The sequence below is a fragment of the Musca autumnalis genome, unplaced genomic scaffold (genome assembly GCF_047663935.1).
Source record: "Musca autumnalis isolate F117 unplaced genomic scaffold, ASM4766393v1 scaffold_5, whole genome shotgun sequence".
Lineage (NCBI taxonomy): Eukaryota > Metazoa > Arthropoda > Insecta > Diptera > Muscidae > Musca > Musca autumnalis.
The window spans coordinates 167476761-167489787 of NW_027412088.1; the positions used below are offsets into that span (position 1 = coordinate 167476761).

The 13027-nt window shown below is 38.3% G+C and overlaps 2 protein-coding genes and 1 non-coding gene across 3 annotated transcripts in view; 1 reads left to right on the forward strand and 2 right to left on the reverse strand.

The window, feature by feature from the left end:
* Positions 1-13027, forward strand: part of mwh (multiple wing hairs) — a 207632-nt gene that overhangs the window by 92477 nt on the left and 102128 nt on the right. The gene's annotated exons all lie outside the window — the stretch shown is intronic.
* TRNAE-UUC (transfer RNA glutamic acid (anticodon UUC)) lies at positions 269-340 on the reverse strand. The gene has a single exon. It is a non-coding gene; the product is annotated as a tRNA-Glu (tRNA).
* The window catches only part of LOC141387338 (uncharacterized), a 61386-nt gene continuing 53013 nt past the window's right edge, over positions 4655-13027 (reverse strand). The window contains exon 2 of the mRNA XM_073956898.1: positions 4655-6239. Coding sequence (XP_073812999.1) covers positions 5364-6239 — 876 coding nt within the window. The 3' untranslated portion in view covers positions 4655-5363. The remainder of the gene's footprint in view (positions 6240-13027) is intronic.

Here is a 13027-nt window from a genome sequence, read left to right on the forward strand (position 1 = left end):
TAAGCTGGCGAGCTTATATAGAGCTAGGGAACTTATAATAAACTGGCTATTTTATAGTGGAACATATAGTGTGCTGGAGAACTAATAGTAAGTTAGCGATATTATATTTGTGTGCTTAACGTACTGATCTGGCGGACTTATAGGGTAATGACGAACTTATAATAAGCAGGCGATCTTATTGTGGACTGATGAACATATAGTACATATAGTGTGCTGGTGTACATGTGATGTGGCTAAGTTGCAGCTGGTCCCAAAAATTTTAAAAATTTTCCCATACCGGGAATCGAACCCGGGCCTTCTGGGTGAAAGCCAGATATCCTAGCCACTAGACCATATGGGATACATGTTTATGCAATATTTCAGAGGCAAACATTATTGCAATACAAAAAGTGGACCAGAATATTACCTCACTACAATGTTTTAACCACACAGGTAAATTTAAAGGTACAGAGGGACGTATACCTGACGTCAATATGTATACGCCCATGAGGCCACATTCCTTAAATCCTACCCTATTGTAGTTAATTCAATTGTCATTATTTAAATAACCTTAAAATTGCCATATAAATTTTGAAAAACTAAATAGTCTGCTATGCCGACAACCAAATAACATCAGCCAAGAAAAATGCGGGGTTGGTGGATCTATAGTGTTCGTCCTATGATTATATCCCTAATTTTGAAAATAAATAATTTGTTCGTAGGTGACAAAAGACGTTTTTTAGTTTCCAATGACAATTTTAAGGTGTTTGTGGGAATGGTAGGCCTAATTATTAACCTAAAAACCCAATCAACCAAGAAGACGCCATAATCCTTCCAACACTGAAGAACAAGTGTTGGGGCGGTTTTTTTTAACTTTCGATCTATTATCGAGAGTAAGTAGTTGGCCGATATAGACTCTTTTGGAACTTGTGATACGTTTGGAAGACATTTAACAATGTGTAAAGTTTCGGCCAAATCCGATACTTAATTCGTAAGCTATCGGCTTATAATAAGCAGGCGCTGTTATTGTGGACTGATGAACATATAGTGTGATGGTGTACATGTGATGTGGCTAAGTTGCAGCTGGTCCCAAGAATTTTAAAAATTTTACCATACCGGGAATCGAACCCGGGCCTTCTGGGTGAAAGCCAGATATCCTAGGCACTATACCATATGGGATACATGTGTATGTAATATTTCAGGGGCAAAAATTATTGCAATACAAAAAGAGGGCCAGAATATTACTTCACTACAATTTTTAACCACGCAGCTACGTTTAAAGGTACATAGGGATGTATACCTGCCATCAATATGTATACGCCCATGAGGCCACATTCTTTAAATCCTACCCGATTGTAATTATTTCGTCATTATTTAAATAACCACAAAATTACGACAGCCGAATAACATCAGCCAAGAAAAATACGGGGGTGGTGGATCTATAGTGTTCATCCTATGATTATATCCCTAATTTTGAAAATAAAAAATATTTTCGTAGATGACAAACAACGTTTTTTAGTTTCCAATGGCAATTTTAAGGTGTTTGTGGAAATGGTAGGCCTAATTATTACCCTAAAAACCCAATCAACCAAGAAGACCCCATAATCCTTCTGACACTGGAGAACAAGTGTTGCGGCGGTTTTTTTTTAAATTCGGACTATTATCGAGGCCAACAACTTAGGCCGATATATACTCTTTTGGAACGTAAGATACGTTTGGAAGACATTTAACAATGTGTAAAGTTTCGACCAAATCGGGTACTTAATTCGTAAGCTATCGGCTCATCTATGATTTTAGTTGGAAATATGGACTTGCTTCAGAAAACAATTGTACCGTTGTAATAAGCGCCACAAAGGCAACGTACTGGAAAAATGTTTGCACAACGATCCAAGACTTGTCCCCTAATTGCACGTCTGAGAAAAATTTAGCAATTTAGGTCGACAGCCGTAGTCGGTAGTGCTTTTTGCTTTAAGTTTATTATAATTTATAATATTAAAATAAATAAATATTAAAATAATAATATAAAAATAAATAAAAACAACAGTTTAGTAATTTAGTATTTGAGGTACCCGAAGGTCGATATACTCCATTTTCCAAACTGAACTATGACTCGAAGAAATATTACTATGAAAAAAGTCACTACTTCGTGTTCACCAAATTATCGAAAAAGTTTAACCTCCGTTGGAGAGATACCAGAAGGATTGCACCGTTATGGCCCACCTTGGAACTTGATCTAAGTTTCGAAAAAATATTATGAGCTGCAAAGTTTGGAGCAAGTCGCTTAATCCATTCGAGAGTTATCGTGCTCCCAAACTGGTAGAGCTGAATAACAATTATTTCTTTCCTCACTTCCATAGATTAATGCAATAGACCTGCGAAATCGACTTCATCCTAGCAGTACCACTTTCTCCAATAAATTATGACCTGTTCATGTATAACTTTAGATTCAACTATCACTATCAACAAGTATCACATATTTTGCCGGGTACATATGATCGTATACATTGTGTCACAAGGTATATGCGTACGTGGTCACATTTTTAAATAATGGATTGAATTATTGACCTGTTCATGTATAACTTATGTTTCAAATACTTCTTCTTTGGCAACAAATATTTTGCTGGGTACATATGATCGTATACATTGTGTCACAAGGTATACGCCTACGTGATCACATTTTTAAAAAATGGATTTAATGGTCATCTATCGAAAAGGTCGTCTATCTAAAAAGCATTACGTATTTTTAAATACCTCTAATGGGCTAAATAAGGTTATCCAAGTTCTATAAATTGCCTCCTATTTAAAATTCCTTCAAATTCAACATGGCTATCTCTCTAATGATGAACTTCTCTACGAATAACAAATGTTTAATTAAAATATATTTCTTTAACAAACTTCACATTAATTTCCATTCCCTTATCAGCAATAATTAATTTAGTAAAAGAGTCACGCTTAACTGAGAACATAAGTAAAGCTTAGAAACAATTTGAAATGCGGAGGAAAGTAACGCTGCAGTGTTTGCGAATAAATCGGGGACTCCAGCATCGTTGAGACTTTATATTGCGGGTAATACAGATAACATAGTTGGAGATTTTGTCGGTCGTCAAATCATTGCAGGACAATTGCCATTCCTTGTAGGAGAAGCGGCCATTAGATGGTTGATACCACTAGTAGTTGTTGATTTGGAATATACTGTAATCGTTGGAGCCCTTGGAGATGGTGGGACCAACAAAATTGGTGCTATAGGAAGATTCGTGTTCAGCAACACAGGTCCATTGGGACAATTCAGATTTTGTTGCACCCAAAGCATACATTTCTTAGACCAAAGAGCAAAAAGTAAATATCTTATGTAAGGCAAGGATAGCCAAAAGCGGCAACAATTTACTCAAAATATTCTAAATTCCAAAATATTCACTGGTTGAAACCCTCACAGATAATTTCCAAAAAAAAAAAAAAAAAAAAAAATAGTATTCACTTGACCTAAATTAATTCCTGGAACTCGTAAACAATGATACGGGTTATGGCGTTTTACTTTATGAAAAGAATAACAGACCACTTTGATGGTATCATTATGGCAAAAAATTAACAACGTTTAAGATTAAATATTAATATATTTTTCTAATAAAATGATCTTTTTTTTTTAAACAAAATAACAAATTTTAATATCTTATCAATAAAAGGTTTTTTTTTAATTATTTCAGGTAAGCCCATAGGAAGAAGATTGAAATTGGGGCAAAAAATAAGCGTACACTTGAGGCTTTTCATGTGTATCATATCAATAGTGAAGTTTTAAGATTGTTCTGTGGGGGGTAAGTAAATATTTTAAATTATAATATTAACAGTGAAATCCGGTATAGTGGAACACAATCCAACATGACGTTCTTTCAAGAGAATATAAAGTTTAGGAAAAACAACATAAATACACACAGGCGTATACATGTTGACAACATGTATACGTGTATGGAACCATAAATCTCATTACAACACATAGGTAGCACTTTTGCTATCGGTAGAACTTTAGACTAATTTTTAGTGGTCCTTAACTTTCCGAAAAATATCGTTATATAAAGAAATTATAAGTATTTACATTTTACCGATTTTTATTGGTAAATTAAAAAAATGAGTAAGACATGTATACGTGTAGGGAACCATTACCTTTATAATAACAGCAGTAGTAATTTAAATTCTGGAATACCTGTTTCTTGCTCTCACTATATTTAACTAAATTTGCCCGGAATGTTATTCCATAGGGCAAGACTTAATAAATGTGAACTCCTAGACGTATACGTGCTAACACCATGTATTCGTACCTATGTACTTATCACCAATTTTAATCTACCACATTTCTGTTTATTATTTTTGAAATCTGCGAGCACAAAATTTTACTAATTTCATATCATACCAAACATCAGCGAAACCACTTAAATTTTCAGTTGATATGATACTCTACAACAATTATATTTCCAAGAGATAACTATGACTAACATATGAAGACAGCAAATAACCATTCAATATGATTATGACTAACTTAAGTAAAGGGATCTGATAAGCAATATGTGAATATGCCATGAAAACAAAAAACAAAAAATCTTATCAGGCAATTTCCCCACAAAGGAAAGGAAACGTTGCTATATAAAGACAACATTCCCCGAAGAAATTCATAGTTTGTGTTTATGTATGATGGATGTCTACGCGATGAAGTGGAGCTGGTTCCGATAGGTTAGTAATGACAGTTGCTGAGAGCCAAAATACAAAACCCCAGAATGTGGGAGACTTTTAGTTTTGTGATTTCCAAGTTGTTTGCAAGACAATATAGAATATGAATAATATGAATATGAAACAACAAGTATGATGAAAACAAACAATTGGAGATTGTCTCTATAATTATGGATTTATTCACTTTTCAAGTTATGTTACCAGAGATGTTGGTGTGTATTCTTAGACCGCTCGAACAAGAAGGAAGGAAATTTACAAGGTTTTTAAGAAAAAGGTATTTCAATATGGCTTTAAAGAAGCAGTGCAAAGAGAAGAAAAGAAGTAACTCAGTTCGATAGATTACTTATTACTAATTATTATGGCGTTTTTACATAGAAACAATTTGGAGATTTCAGATACAAATCGATACTAAAACTGGGGGGAAAATTAGGGGTTTACGTTCAGACGTAAACATTCCGGCCCCTCTTTCAGTGTGCACTGAAACTTTTACTTAAACTTAGATACTGCTTTAAAGATTACGATACAACATTTTGCATTTTAATTCAATTAGCGAATCACTATGTGTGTTATAAATTTAAATTCATATTCTTGTATTGATAAAAGTTACAATTCATGGTTATTATATGGAGAGGAAATGATTCTAGTAGTTATAAAGAGTGTTACTTATTTTAGTGAGAGTACAGTCCATACACGATAATCCCGAATAGGGTGCTTTGAGCTGTTGGAAGCCCATTACGTACATAAACTCCGTCACGAATTATTCGGGAGTAAACATCTACGCCCAGGACTACATCAATAGAAGCTGCTTTGTGAAAATTATTGTCAGCCAGGATGAAGTTAGAGAAACACGACATAAGTGAGTTTGGGAGAGACTCCTTTGGCGTTGTAGTGTTGATTCTGCTATGAACTCTGAGAGTCACATCAATTTTATTGGACGGATCTGCGACAGAAATAAGCGTCGATGTGCATATGGTTTCGCTCTCTAATTCCAAGGTCGTCAGCGCCAATTTTTCTACACTTTTTTGGGATATGCAGCTCATGCGCGATGCAGAGTCAATTAAACATCTTACGTATTGTTCGCCATCCTTTGTTTTAATTTTGACGACGGCGGTCGGTAGCAGTGTGGCCACGTTCTGCTTTAGAATTGCGGTAAGGGATGTAGTAGTGGTTTGTGGACGAAAATCAGGACGAGACTTCGGAGGTGATTTTCCATTTTGACTGGTTGACATTCCGGGCTCTGATGGGGCTTTCGTCTTATTACGGCCTTCAGCTAAGCCCTGTTTGAGCCTGACATGAGAATGTAACAGAGAATGGTGCTTTTCCCCGCAGTATCCGCAACCGGTTGTGGTGAAACATGAGCCTTGGGAATGGGAGTGTGCCAAACAGTTGTTGCAATATCCAAACCTTTTTACTATACCAAGTCTCTCGATTGTGTTGGCGTTACGGAAACGTGAACAATGTTTTAGCCCGTGGTTCCCTCTGCACAAGCGACAAGCAAATTTGTATGTAGACATAGTATTATGTTTCTTCTTAGAAGGCATTTCCTGTAAGGAAGGGTATGGATTAGTAATGAGACAATTATGGAAAACTAGAGAAATTTAAAGTAGGATTCGAATATGTTATCAGCTTTCTAAAGAAAGAGACTAATATATTTTATGAGCTGTTATCTGAAATGACAACCAATTTGCTAATTGGTCGGGTTACGACGCCCCTTTGGGTGAGGACATCAGCAACTCGTATTCTTTTGTCTGACCCGGGGTATACCCTTTGTATTCTTCCAAGTCGCCAGCTATTCGGAGGTAGGTTTTCTTCCCTGATAACCACGAGCATATCCTTTTCGACATTCCTTTCTGGTCTTTTCCATTTGTGGCGTTTTTGGAGCTCCTTCAAATATTCGTTTTTCCACCTGGAACAAAATTGCTGGTGGATACATTTTAATCGTTGCCAACGATTTTGGATGGATATTGGAGTTTCGCGGATTTCTGGATCTAATGGAGTCAATAAGGCTGTACCAATAAGGAAATGTCCTGGGGTGAGGGCAGTTAGATCGCTTGGACATTGCGATGTTGGAGACAACGGCCTGGAGTTGAGACAAGCCTCGATTCTGCTTAATAGTGTCTGGAACTCTTCAAAGGTATATTTGTGACATCCTGCAGTCCTTTTGAAGTGGTGTTTGAAGCTTTTTACCCCTGCCTCCCACAAACCTCCCATGTGAGGGGCACCTGGAGGAATGAAATGCCAGGATATATTTTGATGGGAATAACTGGAGAGGAGAGCACGATGGGACGTTTGAATGAATTCTTTTGCCAGAATCCGTGAGGCACCGACGAAAGTAGTCCCGTTGTCCGAATGAAGGTGGAGTGGACAACCGCGTCGGGAAGCAAAACGGCTGAAAGCTGCAAGGAATGCTGGAGTGGACAAGTCCGATGTAGCTTCGAGGTGTATTGCTTTTGTGGAGAAGCAAACGAAGACACAGACATATCCCTTCATTATGCGACAGTTCCGCCCCGCATAGCTCTTCAGGTCAAAAGGACCAGCGAAATCGAGTCCAGTATGGGTAAATGGCCTAGAGTATTCGCATCGTGAAGGAGGTAAAGCTGCCATTAGTTGTCTTTGACACCGATGTCTGTAAATAATGCATGGCTTACATGTGCGGATGAATTTCTTTATCAGATTTTGAGCTTTCGGAATCCAGTATTCAGTGCGGACAAGTCGAAGAACCAGCTGGTTTCCGCCATGCAAAGATATACGATGTATGAAGTCAATTAGAAGCCATGCGTATTTGCATTTATATGGAACTAAGATCGGATGTTTTTCGGCGAAGGTCAAAGATGGAGAGGCCTCTAGACGACCACATAGACGCATAATACCATTGGAATCCATAAATATGTTTAGATTTAAAAGTGGACTTGACGATGGGATTGGCTTGTTTGTAGAAAGTGACCAATACTCTTTAGGATAGAAAACCTTCTGAATAGTGGATAGTAGTCTGTTTCGCACAAATCTAATTTCAAGAGCCGTAACAGTACCACTACGCTTTTGGTAGGTAGAACGATATTTTGGATGAGTTGAGAAGAAAAAACGATAAACATATGCAATTGTTCTCATAGCCTTAGAGAAACATGAGAATTGATCCAATAGATCGTCGAAAGTTTTGAAATAAGTAAAGTGGACTTTAATGGACTTCTTTTCCAACTCATGTTCATCGTCTACATATGGAGTGGATTTAGGCCAATCGTCTGTAGGTCTGGACAACCATGTAGGTCCTTTCCACCAGAGATTGTTGTCTAACAAATCTTGAGGGTAGACCCCTCTGCTCACCAAATCTGCAGGGTTGTGCGCGGATTCGACGTGAGACCACCGAGAATGGTCAATGACCTGTATTATCTTGGAAACCCTGTTAGCGACGAAAGTATTCCAAGAGCAGGGTGGTTTGGCGAGCCACGATAGAACAATCGTGGAGTCAGTCCAGCAAAATGTAGAGTAATTTTGGATGTTGAACTGTGGGATGATGTTATCTATCATCTCTGCTAGCATCGTAGCGCCGCACAGCTCTAATCGCGGTATCGAAAGGGTTTTTATTGGAGCAACTTTCGATTTGGAGGAGATTAGGAATGTGGAAATTTCATTTGGATGTATAATGCGAATGTAAATCACCGCACCGTAGGCCTTTTCTGATGCATCAGAAAAGCCATGAAATTGAACTTCAGCGTCTGGAACAAACTTAACCCACCTTGGAATTCTAATCTCATTCACGACTGGATAGTGCTCCTGAAAGGATTTCCACAAACGCAGTGATTCAGCAGAGATCTCTGCATCCCATTCAGTGCGATCCATCCAAATTCGCTGCATAATGATTTTGGCTAATACGATGATTGGCGCTAACCAACCCGCTGGATCAAACAATTTTGATATATGGGAAAGGACAACTCGTTTAGTGTTTACAAGATCTTGTGGAAATGACACGACACGGAAATAAAATTCGTCCTCTAAGGCATTCCAGCGGACACCAAGTGTCTTTGCGGAGCTATGATCATCGAAGTCGAGAAAATCAGTATACAGCAGATCTTCTGGAGGAAGATCTTTTAAGATTTCTTTGGAGTTTGAGGTCCATTTTCTCATTACGAAACCTGCTGAATTCAATGCCTGTAACAACTCACTTCTAGCCTGGACAGCTGAGGTGATATCGTGCGCACCAACCAAGGCGTCATCAACGTACATTGATGTCCTTAAGATCTTTGAAGCTATTGGGAATTTTTCCTGAACATCATTAGCTAGTCTATGCATCGTTCTTATCGCAAGATACGGAGCACAATTCACCCCGAATGTTACAGTATTGAGCTCGAAATCTTGGATTGGATCATCTGGACCGTTACGGTATAAAATTCTTTGGAATCGGGAGTGTGTAGGATGCACATGGATCTGGCGATACATTTTCTGGATATCCCCATTAAACACATATCGGAAAAAACGCCAGTTTAGAATGAGGAGTGTTAGGTCATTCTGCAAAACAGGACCAGTATGGAGTATATCGTTCAGGCTCAATCCATTTGAAGAAGGCGCTGAAGCGTTAAATACAACACGAACTTTTGTCGTTGTACTTTCAGGTTTTATTACCGCATGGTGCGGTAAATAATAACATGGCAAAGTATGAGATGAAGTGGAGGCCTGAATAGGAGACATATGTTTCAATGTTAAATACTCCTGAATATTATCATCATATTCTTTTTTCAGTTGTGGATTGCGCAAAAGACGATTTTCATTTCGGAAGAATTGTGCCATTGCGCTATTCCTGGACTGACCTAAGTTAATGATTTCCGGAAACTCGTTTTTAAAAGGGAGGGATACCACATATCTCCCTTCATCGTTTCTGGTGGTAGTTTTCTCATAAAGCTCTTCACAGAACTTATCGGAATTGGATAGTGACCGTCTCTGTGGAATATTCTCCACCTCCCAAAATCGTGAAATCTCTTGGCTAAGAGAGATTTCACAGAAATAGGAAACGAATGTGGAATATGATCTGGGACTAGAAGATGGAACTGGTCCTGTCAGAATCCAACCGAATACTGTCTCTTGTGCCATTATCGACCCGTACACCTGAGGCTTACAACCGGACAGCATGATGAAGGGAAGAACGTCGGCACCCAAAAGAATGTCAATTTTGCAACTTTCGTAGAATCGTGGATCTGCGAATGTTAATTGGGGTAGGACGGATAGAATGTGCGAGTCGATCGTATTAGAGGGCAGATTGTTGGAAAGATGTGGAACAATTAATGCAGATACGCTAAGTTCAAAATTCTCGTCTGTATTGGAAGCCAAAATGAATTGACACTCCTTCTGGACGTCAGCTGAAACTGTGTTATTCAATCCTGATATCCTAGCTGCTGTTCGTTTCGTTGGAAGCTTCAAGAAATTAGCCAATTTTTCGGACATGAAAGTCCCCTCGGATCCCGAGTCTATTAGAGCTCTTGCCTTATAAGCAATACCCATGTGAATGATTTTAACGCAGGCTGTCCCCAACAGGACACCTTTGGAATTGGTAGCAAAACAACTCTGTACAGTATCATTTTCCGAAGTAGTGGACTGTATGAGGGGGTTTGGTTTTGGAGAGAATGAATATGGAGTAGGATTGCTATGTTGGTTGTAACCGCTACCAACTGACGGCTTGGATATAGAAGAGGCCTTGGGACTGTCGTTATCTTTGTGGAGAAGAGTGTTGTGCCGTTTGTGACATTTGAAGCAAGAGTTCTTGCTTTTGCAACTTTTAAGCACGTGAGCACTTGAAAAACAGTTTAGACACAGGTTGCTGTTTTTAATCTCAGCTAACCGCTGATCATAACTCATATTTAAGAACTTAGGACATTTACGAATAATGTGGAACTCTTTTGGACAGAGCTTACATTTCGTCGGCTTGACATTCGCTTGGAATGCATTAACCTTGGGTGTCGAAGTTGGTTTAGATTTGGATGGATTTGTTTTTCGATCGGTGGAATTTTTTATTTCAGACACAGATTCCAATGTCCTGTATCTGTTGGTCAGGAAAGTGTCTAATTCTGACCATTTTGGAATTTGTGTCTTGTCCTTTAACGTTTGCTCCCATAGTGTTAATGTCGAATCTGGAAGACAGTTGGAGCATAGGTAAACAAAAATCGGATTCCAACTTTCGACATCAATCTTATAGAGTTTCAGATTGGTAATGCATGCGTTAATGTCCCGCTGCAACTTCTTAATTGAGTTTGCGGACTCTGTTGGAATTGCGACCATTGTGAATAAGTTTCTCAACTGGCCATTTATTAGTACACGCCGATTTTCATAACGAGCGCATAAGTTAGACCACGCATTTGGAAATCCATCATTGGTAAGTGGACTTTTAGCGACGATATCATGGGCCTCACCTTTTGTCTTTTGGGACAAATGAAACAGCTTCTCGACGGGACTCAGTTTAGAATTGTCAACTACCACTGCTGTAAAAATATCCCGAAAGGTGGGCCAAGACCTGTAATCCCCATGGAATGTACAAAGTTCGACTGGTGGAAGCGAGAATTGATTAGAGGGACTAGTGACGGATTTAGAGATAAGGCCAGGTGATGTTGGAGATGCATGGGGGAGACTTTCGAGGGCATCGTTTAACTTTGAGATGCACCGACAGTACGTAGCGTAAGATTTTTTATACTTTTCCTTAACTGTATCTACTACGCTGGTTTCATCCTCATTCGTCTCATCCGCCTCTTCATCTTCCTCTTTATTCCCAATATCTATAAGACATTGTTCATAGATATTCTTAAGTCTGTGCCATATCGACTTAACTTCATCTTTGTGAGTTTCGAGGAGACAGCGTGTGGTTAGAGGAAGCTCATTACTGTTTAATGAGGCTTCAAATTCCACCAGAGTATCACAGAGACGTATGAATTTATCTAAGGACATTTCCGTGGTTAAGAAGATTGGACTGAAGGAAGTATGAGCGTGACTACGAACAATCTATTGGGAGGTTATGGGAGTTCTCAACCAGTGTAGCCAGAAGAGGAACTTTCTTTATTTTTTTTGTTTGGAAAACTATTTGGTAGCAAGTAGGCTATGTATGTACATGTAAATGGGTTTCGAGAGAGGTTTGGCCCCAACCGGCATTCGCAATAAAAGGTAATACAAGTCAACGTGATAATCCCACAAAGATTACATAAAATGGGGAAGAAATGTTTGAGCAAGAGATATCTTAGATATCTTACACGTACATGTATTAATGTGGGGTGCTAAAGGAGTCCGACCTTTCCAATGGGTAGCAATGTGGACAGTATCGATATAATACAACAAGCGGGATGAAAAGTGGAACAAGCAAACGAACGGAGATAACAGAAAGGCACAGATGTCCCTCTGATTACTACGGGAATGTGTTGACCACTCTGACCACTTAGTTTGAAGATGTACCGATGTCAGATAAATAAGAGGATAGAATCATCGACATGTCAATTTATGGCAACTTTAGCACTTATAAATAGTGATAATCCTCAACGATCATTAATATTCTATCTTCACTCAATCTAGTATCCCACTAATCCTCATATTTAGATTGGACCACTAGAACGCTTAATATTCAGAAGCTATTGACACAACTTTTGTAGGCAAAATAAATTATAATATAAATATTTTTATTATATGGATTATTATAATGAATATAGCTTCAAAACTACATTCGTTGTCAACGTTAGTTATGGGTTTAGAAAGGTTAATATTCTCTCAAGTCGTGCTTTCCCTTTTGTTGTTCAGGATTTAGCATTCACATTCAGTTTTTGAGCCACTGTAAAAAAGCATCTGTAACATTCATACATACATAGCTGAAAGATACGCATAAAAGTACTGAAAAAATTGCATGGTTTCAATAATAATGGAAGATAAAAACGTAAACAAAAGAGGTCATTGATCTCGATGTATATGGAATATTGGAATATATGGATTATTTGTTTACGTTTCTATTTTCGTTCTCGATCTGTGTCTTCTTCTGTGCTTCAGAGAACGCAGGTACCAAATGCACCAACAATATAGAAAGGCATACGAAAGAGCAGAGGAACACAGAATTAGCACAGCGGTTGTTATCTCTGTTGAACAGAAAACAGGTTTGTAATCAGTCCAGAGCCACAAACCCAATGCCTAGCAATCTTAGTGAGTGATTATTTTGTGTATGAGTGATGTTGTTGGTAGGTAGGCACGGCAAATGCAAGAGCCCGTCTGACTTTACGAGAGAAGCTTTATATGTGCGTGAGTAAGACCACAAAAACATGAAATATCTCACTAGACATGCGCATTAGGGAAAATATGAGAGTTGAGTGATAAATTTTTG